The following is a 24871-nucleotide window of genomic DNA, read 5'->3' as shown; positions in this document are numbered from 1 at the left end:
GCTGGCCTAAGAACCTTCACACCAGTAAGTTGGGGATTAGAATCCCAATAAAAATACCCAAAGAAATCAGCTCCTTGTCTTTGGAGTGGCAACTCAGTCTTCCTAAGCTGGACCCACGCGGGTACAGGTCTCTCACTTCAAAGGATGACAATCTCTACCACGCGCTTTTCTTTTCATGTGGCAGAGACTCTGAGATGTGATTTTAAGATAAAGTGAAGGTCGCACTCTGTTAAAATTCCTTTGAGGCACCCAGGAGACAGTTCAGTGGGTAAAGACACTTGCCACTGAGCAGACAAACTGAGTTTGATCCTCAAGATTCATACTGTGGAAGGAAAGCAGCAATTCCTGCAAATGTTCTTTGATCTCTCCACATGGGCTATCTCTCTCTTTCTCTCTCTGTCTCACATGCACGCGCGCACACACACACACACATGCAGGCACACACGAACAATTCACACATGCGCACACACAGAGTAAACAAAAGTTAATATTACTAGTACATCTAATTAGTGTATTTATAGAATTCACAGAAATGTATAGTACCACATACATATAAATTATAAATTACACAAATAAATATGTATGCATGTGCTCATGTATACATACATATACAAAGTATGTGCAACTCGTATGCGTGCAGGCATGTGGATGAGTGTGTGGGTGCAGGTGTGCATGCATGTGGATGAGTGTGGGGGTGCAGGTGTGCATGTGTGTAAAGGTCAGAGGTCAATCTCCAGTGTTAGTCCTCAGTTACCTTTTATTTTGAGACATGGTCTCTCACTGGTCTCAGCTTGCCAAGGGAGCCCCAGAGATTCATGGGTCTTCACTTCACCTCCCCGGCACTGGGGTTCCTGGGGGTTCAAATCAGCTCCTTATATTTGCACAGCAAGCGGTCAGCACGGCAAGCACTCTGCTAACTGGTCTACCTCTCCGGCCCTGGTGTCTCGGGTTCTGTTTCTTTATAGCAACGTGGCCCCTTTGGGCCCCCAGATACACGTGATGCGTACCCATGAACCACAGGTGGTGAAGGACTAGAGAGCTGGCCTGGTAAAAGTTCTGCTCATCCCCGCAGAGGTTTCCCACCCTCCTCCTTTGCTGGGCCCTGCGGTCCAAGCGCCTGGGCCACGGCAGCTGGGCTATAGCATTTGTTTGCAGAGGAAGACGGTTCTGTTTGCACACATTTTTGTAGGTGGAGACGGGAAGCCTGGAAAAATCTGCCGAAATCCACAAAGAGGAGCAGGCAGCGTGGTTCCTCTGCTTCTTTAAGAGTTCTCCACACTTGACAGGTAAGAAGAAACTCCTCAGGGAGAGTAACCAAGCCCCAGGCAGGGCAGGCAGAAGGCCCTGAGCTCTGCCCTCCCTCTGCCAATCTACCTTTCTGGACTTCTGTCAGAAGCCACACTCCCGTTCTAGCTCAGAAGGTCCTGTCTCTTTAGCACTGCTGCTGGTGCTGTAACCTTCCCTTACCCACGCTGCTCTATGCCACTGGGTGCTTAGCGGCGTCTCTAGCCTTTACTAGATGCCTGTAGCATCTCCCGGGCTGTGACAGCCAAGAATGGCCCCAGACATCGCAAGACATCTGCTGGAGGGCTACGTCAAACCAGCTGCGAACTGCGCACCTAACCGGACAGCTGCTCAGGTCATCCCAGGTTACTACTAGGCATTGAGTGATGCCCCCACCCCAAAGTCGACTCTGGCCCTGAACTTGGATGGCCAGAGAGGAAACAGGACAAGCTATGTGAGGCACAGGATAGCGCTGCTATTTGCTGAATGCAGAGAAGGCTGTGTCATCTTCAATCTCCATGGCCTGCACAGCTGGACTACATTTCCCAGCACCCCCTGCAGTGAGCTGCATTCCTTCCAGTCCTGGCATAAAATCTCCCCATGTAATAATAATCAATCCCTGTGCCTCTTTGGCGTTCGGTCCTTATCTCTTGACCCTATTGCACCAAAGGGTTGGAAATGAAAGCCAGAAAAACGAGATCATAGCAGAACCTGGGAGGAGCCTGGGTCACACCTCAGCATGGAAGCCACTCATGAAAAGAGCCTCAGGACCATGGTGCTGGAAAATAGCAAACTTCTGCTGCTGCAAAGCACAGAGCCTCGCCTGGAGGCTGACCTATGGCAGCAGCCAGGCTCCCCTTAGCCATACACAACCTTGCCTTTCATCAAGTCATCTGAACTTCCTGGGCATCTCCCCAGCCCTGCAAAATGGGGTGATAACAGCAGAGTGTGCACCCCTCATTTGAACATCCAGTCTCTCACAGTTCTTCAGTCCAGACATGATGCTACAAGTGGAGGATGTCACACCATGAAATCTTGGTTTGCAGATTCTCTTTAGATTATGTGCACAAGGTATAGATGAAAGAGAAATGAACTTCACGTTTAGACTTGGGTCTCATCCCCCAAAATAGCTCATTATGAATATGCAAATAATCAGAATTTTTTTTAAAATCTGTAACACTTTTGGTCCCACGCATTTTGCACAAATGGCATGTACTTCATCTGGTCACTGTGAAGATCACTGAGACAGTTCTACAGAGTGTCTGGGACAGTGCCAGGTGGACACTAAGCACTTTATAAAGGTTGATTATTACTACTGTGGGACCATCCGGTTCCTGCCCCCTCATTTTAAGAGTTCCCTAACTTCTATTTTACTTTCTTGTCCATCTGGAATTTCAAACCTGAGCCACTGGGTCCAGCTAGGAATACTTCTTATAGCAAAGGGCAGGGGTGCTCTCATTTGAGCCCTGGGTTGTCCAGGCTCAAGATAGGTGTCCTGGCTCTCCTCACTCAGAGGCCACCAAAAGGTCAAGAGTGGACTTAAACAGAGATTGGAGGAGATTTCCCCCATGAATCACCTACAGATTCCTGAAGCCTCCGATGCATTAAACAGGATGAGGTGCACCCCACGGCAGACACAAGATAGGCATTTTGGCTGCCAGCTCAGAGGACAAGGCACAAGCGTGTAGGCCCACTAGGTACTCAGGATTCTAAAGGACATGCCCCAAAGTCTCTGAGTCCCTCCTGTGGCCAGTGCGGGACGCCTGTTGATGAAGCTGGAAGGATGGCCTGTTCTTGTGCTTCTCATTCATCTGTTTGTTGGTGTGAGTGTGCACACATGCAGAAGTGAGCGGTTGACGTGAGGTGTCCTCCTCAGTACTCCACACCTCACTTTTTGAGGCAGGGTTATTCACTGAACCTGGAGCTCAATGATTGGCTGTCCTGGATGTCCAGCAAGCCTCAGGGATCCTGGGTCCATCTGCCCAGTGTTGAGGTCACTGGAGTGTGCTGCTGTACCCCACTTTCTGTGTTTCTAAGGATCAGAATTCAGGTCCTCAGGTTACCCACTGGGCCATCTCCCCAGCCCTCCCTGTCCTTCGCTCCTGAGTGTGTTCCAGGTGAATGACACCTTTGCCTACGCCTCTCCAAGACTGACTCCCACAGAAGCATCCATGCCTTGCTCTGATGCTGGGGGCTGAGGAAGCAGAGACCCAGAGAAGAAGTTTTCATGTCGACTTACAAACTGGAAAAGCGAGAAAGGGACACCCACGGAGCATCTGCTCTGTGCAAAGTCCTTGCATGCACACACACTGTCTTACCCAGCGCTTTACAGAGCCACATCTGCTCCCAGGGCTTGCGGCCTTAGGTACACAGTAGGTGTTGGATAAATACCCATATCCCCGCTCCTTACCATAGCCCTGACTTGTTGCATCATCCACTCCCTTCATTAATTCTGATCTGGACACTCTAGCCTTCTCTCTTTTTAAAAAACAAAACAGGCTCACTTCTGCCCCACGAACTTTGCACTTGTCATTTTCTCTGTCGAGAATGTCCCTTTCTTGCCTTTTTTTTTTTTTTTTTGCATTGATGGGTCTTTCTCAGCATCGATTATTCAAGGGTTTCCCTTGGGGCAGTGTCTAGTAAGTGCTACACAACCTTCACTATTACCTCACTATTACTACAGTCACTTATTTGTTTATTTAAGGAGAGGGGTATGGCAATAGAAGAATAACTTTTGAGAGCTGATTCTTTCCTTTTCACATGTAGATCCCGAGAATCAGCCTTGGGTCAATAGGCTTGGCAGCAAGCGCCTTTACCCACTGAGCCATCTTACTCACCCTGGAGACGGACTTTCCTTGTATCTTGATAGGTGAAAAATATGGGCCGAAGAGATGAGAAGGTTTTGCTCTCAGTGGCACAGTGGCTAAGCTGTGGGGCTTGAGCTTCCTGATTCCCCAAGCCTAGGGTTGTTTCATACAGCAAAAGGCTTCCTGGAAATGCCAGACAGGGACACTGGCCTGCGTCCTGCATCTGCACCTTTCCTGCTGAAGCTCTAGGTGGGTGCAGGCATGAGAGGTGTGTGGAGGGATTTTTGGTGCTCCTTGCTTTCTAGCATGGGCCAATCCCACAGGCTGGCCCCGGATGCTGAACTCGAGGTGGCTTTGTGTAGTGTTTGAGGCAGACTTAGGTAAAGGCCTGGCCTCTGTGGGCCTTCCTGTCTCATGACAGGCTTGCTTGATGAACTACTCTGGACTCCCCAGGGCTCACACATCCCCCATAGGGCATTAGGTATTTTGCTCACTGCTGAGATGAATTTCCTGAAAGAAGCCACTTAAAGGAGGAAGGGCTTACTCTGGCTGTGGTTGGAAGGATGAAGCCCATTGATGGAGGAGGTGTGGTGGTTTTCAGACATATCTGGGTGGAACTTTCTCTTGACCTGCCTCCAACTCTCTAACTTCCTGTCTGTCATGGGATTCACAGGGTGAGCATCTTATTCCAGGTCCGTTTCTTTGTTGGTTGCTGACATGTTCATTCTTATCTCCTCAAGAGGGTTCTCCCTTCCTTTTTAGAGCAGTGGTTCTCAACCTTCTTAATGCTGGGGTCCTCCACTACAGTTCCTCATGTTGTGGTGACCCCAACCATACAATCGTTTTCATTGCTACTTCATTACTGTAATTTTGCTACTGTTATGAATTATGTTGTAAAGATCTGATATGCGACCCCAAAGGGGTAAGGACCCACAGGTTGAGAACCATTGTCTTGGAGCACGGGCGTCACAGCTGCTGTGAAGCCCTGGGGAGAATTCCAACATCTGGACGGTGTTATGGCTGCACCACCAATTGTATGTTTCCCTAGGAATCTGTCAAGTTGTCTTGGTTCTTTATAAATGAAGCCATTCTGAATTGTTAAGATGTATATTTGAATACTATAAGACCCTGGGTCTTGTTTAATCCCTATTAATATGTTGGGGTTTACACAACTAAACTAATTAGCTTCGGATCACAAGTTCCACCTGGCCTTTGGTGTGACATTATTCCAGCATCAGCTCCATTTTCAATGCCTGTGCTCTGGTATTTAGTCTGCCCTGGGTATGTCCCCTGGGGACCAGTGAAGGAGCTGGTGACAATCCGGCCTGTGTAGCTCAGCTCTCAAAGCCTCGGTTATGCCATCTGAGGGTCATATCCACTCCCACTGCGCCTGGGGTCCACACACAGGTTGATGGGGACCCTTATCCAGCTCTCCCCTCTGCGAGCTTCCCGGGTGTCTGGTTGCCAGGGCGACTTTCATGATCCTCCGGCTGAACTGAGGGCATTAAGCCGCTCACTCAGCTGCTTGCTGCTCATGAGCAGATCCGGGACTGGAGCCTGGTGTAGACGCCAGCTCTGACCCGGCTCACACTCTGCCAACTCAGGATGCTGTGGGAGGCCACACTGGTCGTTGTTCTGCATCTGGTGGCATAGGATATGTCCGTTTCTGGACATGATGCCAGCTGGTAACTTTGGGGTAATGGTGATTAGATGAGAAAGGGGCTAGGGTAACAAGTACAGCCAACCGGGCTGAGCTGTGCACATCCAAAGAGCCAACACTCAGCCCCTCACATACTGCGATGATTAAAGACAGGATATTTTCAGTGGCTGTCAAGCTGGCCAGGTTCACATGCTGCTTTGCCTTTAATTCTCTTTTCCATCTTACCCCCCTCCCCCCCGAGACAGGATTTCTCTGTGTAGCCTCAGCTGTCCTGGAACTCTCTCTGTAGACCGGGCTGGCCTCGAACTCACAGAGATCCGCCTGTGTCTGTCTCCAGAATTCTTGGATTACAGGTTATGCCACCACTGACCTACACCTTTAATTCTATAGCAGGAATAATGTGCTACGTTTCCCATGTGAAGACGTTGGACTCAGAGAGGTAGAATGACTTGCTCAAGGTCACAGCTGACTCATGATGGGGCCACATTCATCCCAAGTCTTTGTAGTTCCAGGGTCTGGTCCTTCTGTGATGGGACTATCTCACACAGCACCATCATCACTATCACCGGCAACAGCAGCATCACTACAACATCAGCATCAACACCAGCAGCAGCAGCAGCAGCAACAGCACCAGGACCAGCACCATCATCACCGCCATGACTAGCACAGCAGCATCAGCATCACCACTAGCATCACCAAAGCTATCACATCTGGGAAGCCTGAAGTATCAGCCATGCGTGAGGCATACTCAAGGCTTATGCTGTAAAGTTCAGAGGAGAAACTGAGGTACGAAAGAGAATATCATTGGTTTGGTGTTACAAACTAGGTGGCAAAGGTGAAATTTGGATCAGATCACGTCTCCTTCCACTCCATAGTCTGCATAGCCTGGAGTCCTCTTTCTATGGCTCAGCTGGGCTCTGTGCTCAGGAAACCCAGCTGCATGAGGAGAGATGGGAGCTGCGGAGAAGTATGGCAGCTGGGCTGGGATAGGACCAGAACTGTGCCCCAGAATAAACTCATGATACCTCTCCATCTTGGAACAACCACGTTGCTCTTCCAGACTAGCTTCCTTCTCTCTCCTTCAGTGGATGGGTTCAACTTTTCCACAAGCTTGCTGCCTAAGCCTGTGTGTGTGTGTGTGTGTGTGTGTGTGTGTGTGTGTGTGTGTGCATTCACAGGTGTATGTGTGTGATTGTTGAATCATGTGTGTGGAGGTTAGAGGTCAATGTCAGGTGTTTTCTTCTATCACACTTCACCATATTTATTTAGAGACAGGGTCTCACTTAAGTACTCACTCGCCTTGAATTCACAGAGATCTGCCTGCCTCTGTCTCCCCAGTGTTGGGAATAAAGGCGTGTGTCACCATCCTCCATCTGGTCCTCTACCCTATTTTTCGAGACAGCTTCTTTCACTGAACCTGGGGTTCAGTGACTGGCTAGACTGGCTGGTCATTGCGACCCATGTACCCCTCGCCTCTCCCTTTCAGTGCTGGGATTATAGCCATGCAGCACCACGCTTGGCTGTTCAAACCGAACACATTTTACGCATGCCATCTGGTGCCCATCAGAGCCCTGGGTTTTTCCAGGGTAGATGTTGGAAGCACCACCCTCCGTCCTTTGATCTGTACCCATTGCCTCCCCACCCATCTCATTGCTGCAGCAGATTCAATTAACTAACCAATTCTGCACTCCAGCTGCAGAAAGACAGGCAATTAGGAAGCACAGACCAGGTGCCTTGGAACTCGCTCTCAAGTGGGGCCTGGGAGACTTCCAAACAGACAGTGGGTAGGGAGGGAGCAGAATAGACTCTAGGCAAAGTCTGGCTGACATAGTTTGTGCAAGAGAGCCACCTCAGAGCTCTGAGAGGTAGATGCCACGGCAGGTTTGATAATCGTGAGCTGAGCTCTGGACATTGGGTTTTTAAACAGCCCTTGTCAGGCTCACTGCTATGGCACCTGCTTGGAACACAGCACTCTGGAGGCAGGGCGAAGGAAGGCAGGAGGTGGTGAATTTGAAGCCAGCCTGGGCCAGACAGAAAGTCTACACTTTAGTTTGCTTTCTGTCATTGGGGAATTTATTAAGAATAGAGATTTATTTGACTCACAAGTTTGGAGGCTAGAGACTATGTAGTTCCGGGTGGTTTGAACCCACAGTCTTCCCATTTCCATCTCCTATGCACCAGCATCACAGTCATCCTCATCACTCCTGGCCAGAACCTGCATTGTACCATGCGTGGGAAACTCAGAGGGTTGGCAGTAGAGGAGCAGGAGAGAGGGGGAGACGGGGGAGAGAGAGGGACATAGAGGGAGAGAGAGGTACCAGGCATTCCTTGGCTTTCTTCAGAGCTATCTATCACAAGTTACTATTATCAGTTTGCTTTTTTGTTTTGTTTTGTTTTGTTTTGAGACAAGGTTTCTCTGTAGCTTTGGTGCCTGTCCTGGAACTAGCTCTTGTAGACCAGGCTGTCCTTGAACTCACAGAGATCCACCTGCCTCTGCCTCCTGAGTGCTGGGATTAAAGGCGTGTGCCACCACCGCCCGACCACAAGTAATTATTAATGGGATGCCTGGACATCTGTGTCCTGGGCAGGCTCTGCAGCAGGTATTCTGAGAGCCAACAGTACACAATACATATAAAAGATACCTTCTAACACTGTTTAACACACAATCTGTGACATGTACTACCCTGATATTATCGAAGCCATCACTGTTCTTTGAACCCATGGGTTTGTGTGTGTGTGTGTGTGTGTGTGTGTGTGTGTGTGTGTGTGTGCTGTTCTTGTTTTGAGATAGGGTTTGTTGGTGTAGCCCTGGCTGTCCTGGACTCACTCTGTAGTCCAGACTGGCCTCGAACTCACAGAGATCTGCCTGCCTCTGCCTCCTGAGTGCTGGGATTAAAGGTGTGCACCACCACCACCCGGCTTGACTTGTAACTTTTTTACAAAGGAAAGAAATGCCGTTTGAGCCACACAGAACTTGAGTACTTTAGGGACCTGACAGGATGCTGGTGTGGGCCCTAGCAGGCCACCCTCTCCCACTGCCTGGAGGGAATGTACCCAGCAGCAGTTAGGGATCTGTCATATTGGCCCTTTGTTCTAAGCAAACCTTTCCCTCCTCAGTTTCCTCATCTGTAAAATGGGGGTGCTGGCATTTCACTGAGAGGGACATTATAAAGTCCAGATGTATTAGCCTATGCATATTGCTTAGCTCAGAGCAGGGGCTCCATATGATGCCTTACAGGAGTGTGACACCATGCCCAGACTATAGAATTATTATTGTTGTTGTTGTCGTCTTCCCAAAGTGAAATTTCCCACCATTAAAAGCAGCTCCCTGTGCACCCTGCTGTCAAGCCCAGAGACCCCATTCTCATAGATTTTGACTGCTCCCCATTTTGCTTGTTCCTTTTCTGACTGGCTCATTCCACAGCACACAATTTCAAACTTCATGTTGTAGCCGGCATCTGACGAGTTTCCTTTTACTGGACATTTCTTGGTCTGGATAGGCCAGATTCTCTTTGCCCTCTGTCCATCACTGGACACCGGGCAGTTCCCCTTCCAGGTGTTTGCAGCGCTGCTGGGAACACAGGGACACAGACAACTGGGCCTCTGTTTTCAGTTCCCGTAGCTTCCCCACCCCTTTGCTACACAGAGATGTAGAGTTGGTGAATGGCAACCGAGTTCTATTTCTAAGTTTGTGACTATTAAATCGAGTCCCTTCATTCCTCCCCTCTCCTTCCTCCCTTTCTTTTCTTTCTGATTCTCTTCCTCTCTCCCCTGCCTCTCCTAATTTTTCCTTCTTCCATCAATTCCTTCCTCTTCTTCCTTCTCTGTGCCGTTCCTCCTCCTCCTCCCCTCTCCCAATCACTTCGGTGGCCAACGCACACCCCCTCCTCCTGCAGATTTTCCAGAAAGGTCCTGAACCACGTGTTTTGAGGTTGGGAAAGCGATCTTCCCATTTCTTTTTTTCTTTTTAAACCTCAGCTGAAAAAAAAAAATTCACCTGACTGCAGGGCAGACACAGTCTCCTGCCACGAAAAGAAATTGTTCAGAGCACCCAGCCCCGAGGCTAATAACAGGTTTCCCTTGGGAGTATCAGCAAATACTTAAATTGCAGATCAACCTGACTTCGCTGAAAAGTGTTTGGAAACATGGGGCTGGGCGGGAATTCAGATCTTTGGCTGGAGGCAAGAACACTCTTTCCAAGACAGCAGAGAAAGCAAGTCAGGAACCTGAGGAGCTGCATGGGGGAGAACTGGGCATGGGACCTGTTCTGGATTTACCTAGATCAAAATCCACGCATCTGCCTTTCTGCTACTGTTCCAGCCGAAGTCCTTTAGGTAAAAGGCCAGCCAGCTGTAGTTCCTACTCTCAGCTGTGACTGCACCCTAGCTAAGCATTAGAAATATCTGAGAGTACTTTATAATATCTTTATATATACAGTAGACCCCTTCGTTGGTCAGGAGACAGGCAGAGAGGCCCAGTGGATGCCCCAAAAAGATCACAGTACCACCTCTGTATTTTCTTTCCTATTCACACCAGTGATAGAGTTCAACTTAGAAACACAGCAGCGTAAGAGATGAACACCAGCTACTAATAAACTAGAATACTTACATCTCTAGACTGCCCTCCGGGTCCTGTGGACATGGTCTGTGGGATTTTCCACTGAGTGTTTTTGCATGTCATTTGATGATGGCTGACTGAAACCCTAGCAGCAAAACTGTGCTGAGGTGAGGACCTGTTGCTGATACCCAGCCCCAGCACTCTGTTCCAGTCTCTGGGGATGAGGCTTGGCCACGGGCTACATTCTCAAGCTCCCTGATGATGCTGTAAGTAATCCTGACACCATGGTGTGGGGAGCCCTGCTAACTTCCTCCAGAGTGGAGCCTTGGCACTGAGATGGTTAAGCATGTTTTCTTGTGCCAAGAGCACAGGCCCTGGACAGGCAAGAGAGCTCAGTGGGTAAGTGCCAAGTCTGACAACTTCACTTTGATCCTCGGGGCTTACATGGTAGAAGGAGAGAGAGAATGGACCCCACCAAGCTCCCCGCTTCACAGACACCATGATATACAAGTGTTCACACACACACACACACACACACACACACACACACACACACACGAGTAAATAAATGCATTTGGGGGGAGGCTTTTCTGATGGAACTGATAGTGTTGCCCAATGAAAAGAGTCATCTGAGAGGTGGGGCTGTGTGTGTGCACACACTTGCACAGTCATCTGAGAGGTGGGGCTGTGTGTGTGCACACACTTGCACAGTCATCTGAGAGGTGGCTCTGTGTGTGTGCACACACTTGCACTTTGAAAACCTTTTTCTTACCCTCTGCAAACAAATGCAAGCTGCTTCTCACTTCCATTTGTTTTCTGAAGAACCCGACACCTTCACAGATAATTTCAGAACAGCAAGCAGTAGAGTGATGGCTATAAAGAGGCCCAAGGGACCCCCAGGATGCAGATGGGATCAACTGGGTTTCTGCTCTGTCCTTAACGCTTGGAAACAGTGTCTGGGCACGGAGAACATGTTTAATACATACTCGTTGAATTCATGAATAACTTCAACAATGTTCTTTTTCATTTATTCTTTGAAAAATTCATCAGTGTGTGTGTGTGTGTGTGTGTGTGTGTGTGTGTGTGTGTGTGTGTGTGTACTGGTGCATGTGAAACCCAGAGGAGGAGGGTGAATGTCACCCACCTCCTTGAGAATCTGATGACCACTGTCAAGGAGCCCCCCAGTACAGAGGTTGCAGGCTCCTGCAGCCATGCGTGGTTTTTATACAAGTGCTGGGATTTGAACCCTGTGCTACTACTGTGAGGACACTCATCCGCTGAGCCATCTCTTCAGCATTTCATATAGATTTTGGCCAGGGCAAGAGATAAGGACCTTAGATGGCATCTAAACAGAGGAGTTTCCAGTTGCTCCGGAGCAGGACTCCTGGAGGGTAACGTCAGCCCAGCCAGAACCACAGAGCACACCAGAGCTCTGCCTGAGTTGGGTTTTTGTTTGTTTTGTCTTTAAGAAAAGGTCTCAAGTAGCCCAGGCGGTCTACAAGCTGGCTAAGTAGCTGAGGCTGACCTTGAAATTCTGATCCTCTGGAGTGTTGGGATTACAGGTGAGCACCACCACACCTGATCTGTATGGTACTGGGCATTGAACTTGAGCCTCATGTATGCTAGGCAAGCACTCCAGCATGAGATCTACCCAGCTCCTAGCCCAGGCTCTTGAGTGACAAGAGCTATGACATAAGGTTTGATGATTTATTTATGCTACTAAAGTTTAGGGTGATTTGTTATGTAGTAACAGATAACTAATAGCCCCTAAAATTAAACATAATCATATCCCAGAAAAGCTAATTAAATTTTACTAGAGAGTAGCACATGACACCCGTACTTATATATTATATTCTCTATGACTTTTACACCTGTCCTTTTTGAGTTAGGTGACCTCGCTTTCTTCTACACACACACACACACACACTCTTAAATCTTTTTTTTTTTTTGAGAGCTGGATTGATGGCTGAGAGTTTAAGAGCACTGTTGCTCTTCCAGAGGTCCCGAGTTCAATCCCCAGCAACCACATGGTGGTTCATAACCATCTACAATGGGATCTGATGCCCTCTTCTGGTGTGTGTATATATAATAAATAAAGATATCTTTTAAAAAAATTTTTTTGACACAGGGCTTTTCTGTGTAGCTCTGGATGTCCTGGAACTCCCTCTGTAGACTAGGCTGGTCTCGAACTCAGAGATCCTTCTGCCTCTGTTTCCAGAGTGCTGGGATTAAAGGTTTGAGCCACCATCCAATTTTCTATATTTATATTAAACCCATCAACTTGAATCATCATCACTACCATCGTCCTCATCATCAGTACGACCACCATCACTATCATCAGTACGACCACCATCACTATCATCAGTACGACCACCATCACTATCATCAGTACGACCACCATCACTATCATCAGTACCACCACCATCACTATCATCAGTAACACCACCATCACTATCGTCTGTACCACCACCATCACTACCATCATCCCCATCATCAGTACCACCACCATCACTATATCATCAGTACCACCACCATCACTATCATCAGTACCACCACCATCACTATCATCATCTCCACCATCAGTACCAACACCACCATCAACAAATCTGACATAATAAGTATTAGATATTATACAAGGGTCATAAATCATTTACTCGACACAATAAATGTATAACATAAGAGCTAATATTATTCATATTTTATAGATGAAGAAACCGAGGCCCCAGGAGTTAAGTAACTTATATGGTAGTTTCAAGGAATCTAGCTTGAGTTAGATTTGTGACAAATACATAACAATTATGTTTAGGGTCTATAGGTGTTGTCCAAGTTTATGGATAGGGAGTTGGTTCAAATCCAGGTAGTTGAACAGCAGACACCAAATTCTAGGCATAATTCTCTCTAGATGCCTTCAGTTTTTAAATAACAAACTGATCATTCCTCACCAGGGCTTCCTTGGGGTCTAGGATGCCACCTTACCTGTGAATACTAGGCTGGCATTTTCCAGTTCTTCCTGGGGAACTTTGAAGCTGAAGGATTCGTTGTAAAAAGGGTCAATTGTGCCTCTTAAGAATGACGTCTTCTTGGTTTTCACAAGCTTGAGTCCATGTACCAGTTGGATTTTTACAAACGGGTCTGAAGATTGAATATAACATTATAGAACACTGGAGATGAGGAAACAGAATCTAGTCATCTCTCCTTTTTTCAACTTCCCAGCCACCTTCTTGCTGTCCTATTCTCCTGTCCATCCTTCCATCCATCCATCCATCCATCCATCCATCCATCCATCCATCCATCCATCCACTCACCCACCCACCAAATTTTTGCCTGTCTCAACCAATTCATCCATCCATCCATACAAGTACTCATCTACTCTTTTGCCCATCCATTTCCCATCTATCCATCAAGTCATTAATACACTCACCATTCACCATTCTTCATCCATCCATCCACCCACCCATCCATCCATTCATCCATCCATCCATCTCCATCAAAGTTATTATCTATGGAACAGAATAACCACCTATCCCTTCCCCATCTCTATAAAGTTGCAGTGCTGGGGAAAGATCCCAGGGCCCCCTGCATACTAGGCAAGGGCTCTACTACTGAGCTTTTTATTTTCCTATCAGTCTACCCACTGGTTCATTCCTTCATCTAACCACTCGTCCACTTAGTCGAGGCATCAATTACTCCTGCTTTCACTTAACCATTCTCCCATGTATCCGCCCACCGTTTCCACAGCTGTCCTCTTATCTGCTGATTCCTTTTCCTCTTCCCCCACACATCTAGCACTCACTGAACTCCTTCCCATGTTTTAGGCATTGTGCTCATTTTATAAATGGGGAAACTGTAGATTTAAAGACAAGAAATGATTTTCTCAAGATCTAGCTGTTGGAGGCAGAACCGGGTTAGAGGCCACCCAAAAGCAGAAAGCCATTTGCAGGCGGTAGGCTCACAACTTACACACAGGAGAAGAACAAAGGCAGAACTAGAATTGCCATGCTTTGGTCATTTTAGAGTTTAGAAAGGCATTTGTGCAGGTGATTGAATTTAATGTTTATATAAGCAAGCCAGTGAGGTCAACACTATCATTATACAGTTTTCTAGATGAAGAGGCTGAGATATACAAAGGTTAAGTAATTTCTCCATGCCAACTTTGCAAGTCGCACAGACACATTTCACATCAGGCAGTTTGACTTCCTGCCAAAGAGCATCCTGCCTCTCCATTGTGGTGTGTCGGAATGTTCCAGTCTCTGTAGTGCTCCCCAGCCATGACAGTGCTCCCCCAGCCACGGCAGTGCTCCCCCAGCCACGGCAGTGCTCCCCCAGCCACGGCAGTGCTCCCCCAGCCACGGCAGTGCTCCCCCAGCCACGGCAGTGCTCCTCTGGCCCTTTTGAAGCCTCTACTTTCTCGTGTGGCTTTTCAGAATACAAGGTGCAGTCTAGATTCAGCTGTCATCTCATTGTAAACAACTTCCTTTGGCTATTGGATCTGAGCTGAAGCGAGGAGGCTAAGGATGGTTTCATTTACAATAGTATCTTCAGCTGTCACAGGAGAAGATGGAATGGAATCTGGGCTTTTTGTTAAATGTGTTGGAACCAGTTTTTGCTAGAACGTAGGTAGCACAATAGCTCTTTCAGAGCTGGAATTTATAAAGAATTATGGTACGCAGGAAACGATCTGCAAAAACCCCCCTCAGGCTGGGCCCACCTTCCTTGATCAGAGTGCCAAGCCATTGTGCACTTATGCAACCTAGAGCATGGCATCTGAATTACAGGCATAGGACATGGAAAAAAAAGCAAGTTGCTTCTCAGTGACTCCTAAGATCAAAGGAAAGATGGATTTCAGAAGTTAGCATACCTGGTCACGTGTGTGAAAGAGTTCCTACGATGACCTGTTTCATCCTAAGGCATAGCTGATCACTTCTTTTTTCTTTTTTGAACTAGTATTCTAGTTCTAGATGCTGTCTGCCCTTATATGGACACCCTTATGCTGTGCACCATTGATAGCGTCCAGGGAACACAGCACACACACACACACACACACACACACACACACACACACACACACACACACCTGGTCCCCCAAACAACAGAAAACCCCTTAGAGATGTGGAGGATGATGGGACTGTGACATACCTGAACCCTGGCTCACATCGGTCTGCAGGAGCTGCTTGGCTCGAATGATGTCCACATTCAGTCTCCCAGCACTTGGTAGGTAGTTTAGAGACAGAAGCAGCTCCCCCAACTCCACTTCGTTCTGCAGGAAAGAGAATCATCAGACGGTCGCTTTGTCAGCCTTCCTCCTTTGTGTCCCCTGTACGGTGGCTGCGGGTGGGTCAGTTGACAGCGGGTGCTTCTTTCTTAGACTTTTTCTTTTGCGCGCACATGTGTGCATGTGTGCACACAGGGGGGAGGGCAACAGCTTTATGTGCATGTGTGTGAGTTTGCATGGAAGCAAAAGGACAGACAGACAAATGTAGGTGTCATCCTTATGAAAGCATCCACCTCCTTTGAGGCAGGATCTTATTGGTCTGGAGCTCGTCAATTAGACTAGACTGGCTGGCCAGTGAGCCCCAGGATCCTCCTGTCCCCGCCTCCCCAATGTTGAGATTACAGGCATGTGTTACCATGCTCAGAACTTTTATGGGGGTTGAACTCGGATCGTCAGGAATACCAGCACTTCATTGACTAAGCCAAGTTTGACTTCTTTTAGTTTCTGCATCCAATTATTTTCTTGTCTATCTCAAAAAGTGTTTCCTGCTCTTGGGCCATTTAACAGCAACAACAACAACCACTGTCACAACAACAGCAGTGATGGCCAAGGAGGGTGCTGACTGCTTTATGTGGGACAGCCAGTGTAGCCTTCGTGACGAGCCCCAGCGGCAACAGCGTTTACTTCGTTTAGTAGGTGGTGAAAATGAGACTCAGCCCAAAGTCACACGGCTGGGAAGATGTAGTTTAGACAAGGCAAATGATGGAAGACTCTTAACCCAGCAGAGAGCCACCCGAGAAAGATACCCTTCTTAACCTGTAGCTGACAACAGAGCCCACCCCTTACCACAACCGTGCTCAGCACATTGCCTCTCCTACCAAAGAGCACACCCTCCCTCTATCTCAGGGCTATGAAAAGTCTACACCAGTACCCAGGATGGATGACTCCATGCTGCCTAGAGAATAGGAGCCCTTATTTTCATGCCTCTATTTAAAAAAAATTGTAAAACAAACAATGTCAGCCACTTCAGAGTAGCGAGTCGTTCCTCATGTACCCACTGCCCAACTGTGGTAATTATAAACTTTTACCAAATGGTGTTTTATCTATACTTACCTCTATTTATATAAAAATTAGCTAAATGTTTTAAGTTAAATCCCAAGTAGGATATAATTTTTCCCGTTTATCCCTCCCCAAAGCATCGCTAGGTGATCAAGGCATTAAAATAAGTACACTTAGTGCTGTCAGCTTCCAGGCATATTAGAAGTCAAAAACATCCAAGGAATCTCAATCTATACCCTATCTCAGATTCAGGGGTTACCTCGTAATCAATCTAGACTTCAACATCTGCATTCGACCCCATATATGATTCTGGAGTAACTCCTAGAACATACACCTTTTTTATTAGTAATATTTCAGAACGTGTCTCTAAAGATGTCTCATCCATGCCCCCAACCATCCAGCTACCTACTTAATGCACGGATGCATGCATCCTCCCACTCACCCACTCGCTCACGCACACATGCGCGCCGGCATCCATCCACGTCCTCTCCCCCTTTCAGCAAACTAACGTCAAGTGCCCATTCTAAAGCAATGCTTATCACAAAAAGGCTTCTAGCTGGCCCGGACATGGTGCTGTGTGCCTTTAATTGCGGCATGTGAGAGGCAGAGGCAGGCAGATCTCCATGAATTTGAGGTCAAGTTGGTCTACGTAGGAAGTTCCAGGCCAGCCAGGGCTACACACTGAAACCCTGTCTCAAACACAAAACAACAAAACCGGATTCCTAGCTGGATCAAGTTGACCTATAAACATGAAAATACCTCACACTTAACTACAGATTTCAAACTTGTAGCCCATGGGTGTATTTTGTTTGGCTCGTATCATATTCAAACTGACAGTTACTAATTATTATGTACTTTTAAAGAGCAAACTAGTTCACATTAAAAAAAAAAATAGGATTTCTTGCTTTGCTTGAAAAACAGGAAGGTCTGCTGGTGCCGGGCCCAAGTGCCCACTTGGCAACTGATGAAGGTTCTTTGCTTGGACAGACTTTATCCTGGGCCCATCTGGGTACTTACTGTGGGAAGCCAGTTTTTACCCAAGGGCCTGCTCACTTCACTTACCAAGAGCCCCTCCCTTACTTTTTCATTATATTTTATTTTATTTAGGTAGTGGTTTGTGGGGCGTACCCTTACCCACTGAGCACTTTTGCTGGCCCCAAACCCTTGCTGTCAATATCTGAGTTCTCACTGTCTCAGGTTCCTCTCCTTCAGCAAGGCTGATTTAGACAGAATTCCTCTTACCTCGGAGGCACCCTCCGTAATAGGTAATTCTAGGTACAAACTGAGCCTCAGCTCTGCTTCTATACAAAATCTCATTGCTGTGTTCCCGGTGCCATCAGGATGGTCCTGACTAAGCCTGATTGAGTGCTTTTTTTCTTTTTTTACTTTTGGTTTTTTGAGACAGGGTTTCTCTGTGTGGCTTTGTTTGGAGACTGTCCTGGAACTAGTTCTTGTAGACCAGGCTGGCCTCGAACTCACAGAGATCCACCTGTCTCTGCTTCCCAAGTGCTGGGATTAAGAGTGTGTGCCACCACCGCCTGGCCTAATTGAGTGCTTTAAAGTGCCGTTTGGGTACTGGAAAGATGGTTCTGTCGGTAAAGCATCTGCTGCACCAGCATGTGGATATGTGTTTAGATGCCCAGCACCCACATGAAGTCTGGGTGGTGGCACACAGCCACTCCAGTGCTAGGGGCTGGGGGAGCACAGAGACAGGAGACTCCCTGGAGCTCACTGGCAGACAGGTCACCCTAGCTGAACTTATAAGTTCTAGGTTCAGGGAGAGGTCCTGTCTAAAAAATAATGTAGAGAGTGAATGGAAAAAATATTTGATATATACCCATACAAACATGTACATATTCACAGAAACATATACACATGCATGTACATAGAACATGTACACACATACTGACACAAATATGTACACATACAAACATGTATATCCACAAGCATATATATATATATATATATACTCTTCACACATGTACACATCCACACCAACATGTACACACCCACAAACATACATACCCATATACACACAACATAAACACCCATATATATGCAAACATGTACATACCCATATACACACAAAGATGTACATATGCAAACATGCATACCTACAGGCATGTACACATCTATACAAACATGTACACACCCACAAACATACACACATGCATATAGCACATAATACATGTGTAACTATCAGCACGTACACACATATATACACACTTACAAAAACATGTACACAATGCACACACACAAATATATGCAGTCACATGCATACAACATAAACATGTACATACCCACATACACACAAATATGTACACATATAACATGCAGACCCACAAGCATGTGTACACCTACACAAGTACGTAAATACACACAAACACACAAATATACACACATGCAAACATTCTCACCACACACAAATACATGTACATACACACATGCTTTCCCATAAACATACACACAAGCATGTACACATAAACATACACACAAGCATATACACACACCTACAAACAAGCGCATACCCACACAAACATGTACACCCACAAATATGTACATGTGTGCATGCATTTGTGCACGCGTGCGTGCACACACACACACACACACACACACACACACACACACACACACAGAGTCTCTGATGGAGCTGGAGATGTAGTTCAGTAGTAGAGCATTTACCTAGCAAATATAAGGCTTGACCTCAGGCCTGAAAAAAAAGTGTCATTGGGTATTTTTTCCTTAACACCCCCCACTACCAGTTTGGTGAGACCTGCCCTTGTCGGGTTGTGTCCCCCGGTTACCTTCGCCCTTCCAGGTTTCTCTCACCCTGGCCTGGAGGGTCAGATTATCATGACAGGAAATCTGAACTGGGTACCCTGGGTCATAGTTGCTGGTGGCCTCCTTCTGGCCCTTAGGGGCCTGGAGGGGGCAGCATTCTAGGACCTGACCCCACAGGTGCTTCTGTCTCCCTGTCAGTAAGGCTGAGGTTCCACAGGAGACAAGTCAGGGGAAGCCATCCAGGTCCTCATGAACTCTCCTCTTCCCAGGTTTAAAACCCCAAACAACACTTCCCTCACTCCTTCTAAAACCTACAAGCTTCTCAGCTCGATGCCTACTATGTGGACCAGGGGTGGTGCTGGGAGGGATTAACAGCTCAGTCAGTCAAGCTGCCTAAACATGAAAGAATAACCTTGGTGTGTTTAAAAAACAACATGAAGGCTGGGGTGTGGCATGGCCGGATTCTAGAGACATCCATGTGAGCCATGACAAGCTGCTGGGTGGCTGTCCCCATGGAAGCCTGCTCAGCCTTAGCCGTTCTCACAGTAAGTGGAAGGGATAGGAGGCCACTGCCTGCATCCTTAAGACCTAGGAACCTCTTGAGTCCTTCCTACCACCTTCAAGAGGCCTGCTGATTCCCTCATCCGGGCCACCCACTGGACCTTCCGAGGCAGCTTCCTGGGCTCATCCCCTTTCTAGCTGTTTCTTGTCTTACATAAAGCAAAGCTCTTTTATCCTCTTGCTTGTGTAGGTTTTAAGCTTACCGTTCCTTCCTCCTCCCAGGTTCACCCCCACACCAATACCACAGCATCCACTCCCGTCCTTCCGGGGAAGTATGCGCATCGATCCAGCTGCTCTTCTGCTTGCTCGTCACAGGAGTGATCAGTGTGCCGCCCGGGGGCCGGTTAGCAAGAACTAAAGAGCAGGCCAACTGAACAGCAGGCTTGGTGATTCATTTAACAAGCTCCATTCAACTGTTCCTGGATCCTCAGCCCAGGGGGCGTCACGGTCGTGACCACCACAGCAGTCAGTCAGTAAGACAGCGGCACAGGCCAGGCCCCGTTCCACGTGTGGCTGTTATTCTGTCCTTCCAACGACTCCCGAGGCCCCCGCGTTTTAAAAGAAAGAATCCATTCAAACCATGCAGTTCAGGTTAGGGATGACAGGCAGGGTGCAAGCTCGGCTCCTGGCTTTAATCTCGCGTGATCTCCTTGACAGGTAGGGGGCAATAATAGACATTCGTGAAGCCAAACATAGTCTACCGGGGGATAACAGGGGAAAAACATGTCCCAGCACCAGGGACTGCATGTCTACCTATACGGCTACCGTCAAGACGAATAAACGGATCTTACAGAGCAGAAAACATGACCGGTGAGACTGCTCAGAAGCCACAAGGCAGAAGGACAGAACTAACTTCTACAAGTTGTCCTCTGAGCTCCAGACATGTTCTTTAGCACACCCACACATATACGAACACCTTAGCACACACATACACACACGTGTGCACACATCCACAAAAGCAGAAAATAACAATTACTGAAGCGACGGCCTGAAATTGGAACCCTGGCCATTGCTGATGCAAATGGAAAACCCTCAACTGTCTGAGTCTCAAGAGTCTCCACACTGGAGCCAGGTGATGGTGTGCTGGGTAAAGTGCTTGCATGAGGGCAGTTTGGATCCCAGCACCCATATAAAAGGCAGCAGATAGCACCGTTTGTCATCCTAATGCTGGAGAGGCAGAGACAAGTGGGTCCCTAGAGCTTGCTGCTTAGCTGGCCCAGTCAATTGGTGAGCCTAAGGTTCAGGGAGAGACTTTGTCTCAAAACACCAGGTGGCAAGTGACTGAGGGACACCCTCGACACTGATGTCTAGACTTCATAAGCATGTACATACTCACCACACATGAGTACACACGATACACATATAACACATACATTGTGTGATGTGGTGTTCCCCTCTGTATGCTGTGAATACCACTGGTTAATAAAGAAGCTGCTTAAGCCTATTGCAGCACAGAGTAGGGCAAGGCGAGAATCCCAAGCAGATAGAGGAGGAAAGAAGGCGGAGTCAGAGAGAAGCCATGTAGCTGCAGAAGACAGGTGCCGGACACAGGATGGAACCTTACCCGTAGGCCACAACCACATGGCGATGCACAGATTAATAGAGATGAATTGATTTAAGATATAAGAGCTAGCTAGAAATAGGCATAAGTTAATAGGCCAAGCAGTGTTTAATAATACAGTTTCTGTGTGGTTATTTTGGGTCTGGGTGGCCAGGAGACAAACGAGTGGTCTCTGCCAACAACTGTGTACATAAACATAGTGAGACCTACACATTGTAACACAGCCACCATGGGATCCAACAATTAGGCTACAGATATTCACACAAAGACTTATCCATGAGCCAGGCTTTAGGTGGGGGAACCTCAGCATCTGAGAGCAGAGGCAGGAGGCTCATGAGTTGAAGACCAACCTGGGCTGCACGGTGAGAGAGACCCTGTCTCAAAACAACAGCAGCAACACCAAGCTAAAACCAGGAGAGAAGAGAACCCATCAAATCTGTCCCAGATGTTCATGTGGTGCTGCTGAAAGCAATCCCGAGCCCAGAGTCCATCAGTAAATGCAGAGGCGCTGTGGTGTGTATGTATACCATCAAATGTTCTTCAGTCCTAAGCAAGAATGAGGGCTGGTATGACAGTTCGGTGGGCAAAAGCACTTGCCATGAAAGCCCAAGGACTTGCGTTCCATCCCCGAAACCCATGAGGGAGGGAAGAACCAACTTTTGAAAGTGGTTCTCTAGCCTCCAAATATTGTAACATGTGTTGTGATAACATGTGTGCATGCACGAACACACCTGCATGTGCACACACATGAACACATACAAACACACACACTCTAAATTAAAAAAAACATAAACAAATGAATGAAGTACTGACACATGCTACACAGATGAACCTGGAAAACATGTTTGACACAAAAGACCATGTGCTGTATGATCCCATGAACATACAGAACATCCAAACTGTGGTGGTTAACTTTGACGGTCCACTTGAGGGAGTTTAAAGTTGCCTATGAGATATAGTTCTGGGTGTGTCTGTGGGGATGTCTACCTGAGTAGGGAAGACCCACCCTGAATATGGGGTGCACCATTCCATGGGCTGGGGTCCCAGACTGAATAAACAGAAAAAGGATGCAGCAAGCTGAGGATCAAAATTCCTTGTGTTCCTCCCTGAATACAGATGCAATGTGACTATCTGCCTCTCTCCCCCGCCATCACACCTTCCCTCCATGATTGTCCGAGAGTCACGTGATGACCCTAACAACCCTGCCTTCCTTAAGCAGCTCTTTGCAGGCATCTTGGCACAGAGAGCACAGGGATGCTTTCCAGGCTCCAAGAAGAGCGGAAATGCAGGGTGACCACGTCAGGGATACAAAGCCTTGTCTGAGTGACAGAATGTTCTGGAATTAGGTAGAAATTACGGTTGTACTCCACTGAGGGTACCAATGCCAGTAACTGTAGACTTTAAAATGGCCACATTAATATGATGTGAACTTAACCTCCATTTAAATGGGCATCGTAAGACCCGTGGCGCACTGGAGAGCCTGACGTTTGGTCCACACTCACTTAGCAGGATGTGGCCACCAAAGCTTCCTGGAGAAGGATGAACTGGGGACAGGTCGTAGAATGTAGGCAGGATTTTGTTTAGCTTTTCCTGTTGTAGGAAAACATTTTAGGGAAGTCCCCCTCCCCAAACATAGATAGATAGAACCTGGGAGTCCTTTGCTTGAGTTCCCTTGCCCTTTTGTGCTCAGGTCTTGAATTCCTGAGATTCATAACACAAAGTTCCACATAACTTGTTACTAATAATAAAACAGCTGAGATAGTCAGTAGCTTAGATTTAAAAAAAAATAAATGAAGACCTTCCTTTATAAATAACCTCACCCCAGGCAATTTCAAGTTGTTATTGTTGGGTTGGTCAGCAGGAAAGATAAGGCTGTCTTCCCACGCAGGCAGAACAGGTGTGTGCTGTGGACCCCTGCAGAAGCAGGTGGGACCCATCTCTATGTCAAACAAGAAAGATGTCTATTTTAGGGGCAAGAGTATGATACTTCATAAATAACTCTAAAGGAATTGTTGAGATATTAGAAAGTTGGGGCTCGGGGGAGATGGGTAGAGGGTTTGCTGCCCAGGCATGAGGACTTGAGTCCAAATCCCCAACATTCGTGTAAAAAAAAGATGGAGATGGCCACATACCTGCCCCTGACTCCAGAGCTGTGTGTGGGGCTAGTGGGGGGTGGGGAGAGAAAGGATGGCTGGGACTTGGGGGCCACCAGCCTAGCTCCAGGTTCGGTGAGAGACCCTGTCTCAAGGGAATGAGGCCAAGAGCGATGAAGCAGGACACCAGATGCCTTGCTCCATGCGCATGTGTCCACACAGACATGTGCATACACATACACCATACATGCTCATACACGCAGTGAGAAAGACATAAGCAGACAGACAGATAGACACACATGCACACACACAAGGAACAAAGGGAAACTTTTAAGGCCATGGCTGGTGTAGGGGTCCTGCAGTTTCCAGGGAATCTCAAGTGTCACCTTCTCATCTACGCTTCCCGTTGAACTAAAGTCAGCCTGGTCCCTCTATCGCGCAGCCTTGTTTTATAGCCCGTGTGGCACTCTGTCCTTACCAGATGTCTCCGTGTTCCCCATAAAGGCCAGCACAATGCCACCTGTTCACTCCTATATAGATTAGGAGTGTCCAATCTTTTGAAATGATGCCATTTCCAAATGAGTCAGGCCACATTCATAGCTACCCTGGGACACACATGGCACACTGATAGGGGTAGTCTCTAACTTACAATGATTCAACTTGGAAATTTGAATTGAGAATTTTGATCACTGACTGAGCTGGGGCTATGTGAGCCTTCTCTCTTGCAATGTTATGTGAGCAGTGGGTACAGCTTCCACCAGCCACAAAAGGACACAGGTGTTCTGCGCTACTAAACCATGACGTTTGGAAGGTTAGGTGGCATTTCTGTCACTCTAACTAAATGCCTGAGACAATCGACTTACGAAGAGAAAAGGTTTGTGGGGGTTTCAACCCACCACAGGCTGACCCTTTGCTCCGGGCCTGAGGTGAGGCAGCATAGCAGAATGGCAGCTCATAGTGGATCAAACCACTTACATCGTGGCTGGTGTAACAGGAATGTATTGGGGAATTGTCATGTGTTGTTCAAACTCACTGAGAAGCTAGCTCTGGAAGCAGGCACCTTCTTCCCTCTGTTTCAGATCCAATCATGTTGGTCTCCAAGCATCCTCCAAAGATCCCTGTCTTGGGGCACCCTGCCCCCTAATTCTACAAGATGGAGGAAAGAGAACAGCAACCAGTAGGGGTGCTGAAAACACTGTGTCTTTGAGAGCAGTGAAATGCAGACCATCCCCAACTCATTCCGGAGCACAAAAATGTCTGCAGTGGGAATGGGAGCCAGAAGCAGGACCGCAGAGA

The 24871-nt window shown here is 47.5% G+C and overlaps 1 protein-coding gene across 2 annotated transcripts in view; it reads right to left on the bottom strand.

Annotated features, from left to right (window-relative positions):
- The window catches only part of Syt17 (synaptotagmin 17), a 69898-nt gene that overhangs the window by 14448 nt on the left and 30579 nt on the right, over positions 1-24871 (bottom strand). For both annotated transcript variants that reach the window (XM_085692982.2, XM_085692983.2), the window contains exons 6-7: positions 15445-15565; positions 13285-13440 (exon numbers count right to left, since the gene is read on the bottom strand). In XM_085692982.2, coding sequence (XP_085549108.1) covers positions 13285-13440; positions 15445-15565 — 277 coding nt within the window. The remainder of the gene's footprint in view (positions 1-13284; positions 13441-15444; positions 15566-24871) is intronic.

This window comes from Myodes glareolus, chromosome 7 (genome assembly GCF_982192425.1).
Source record: "Myodes glareolus chromosome 7, mMyoGla1.1, whole genome shotgun sequence".
NCBI lineage: Eukaryota > Metazoa > Chordata > Mammalia > Rodentia > Cricetidae > Myodes > Myodes glareolus.
The sequence above is the reverse complement of the archived record's forward strand: the minus strand, read 5'-3'. Positions and strand labels throughout refer to the sequence as shown.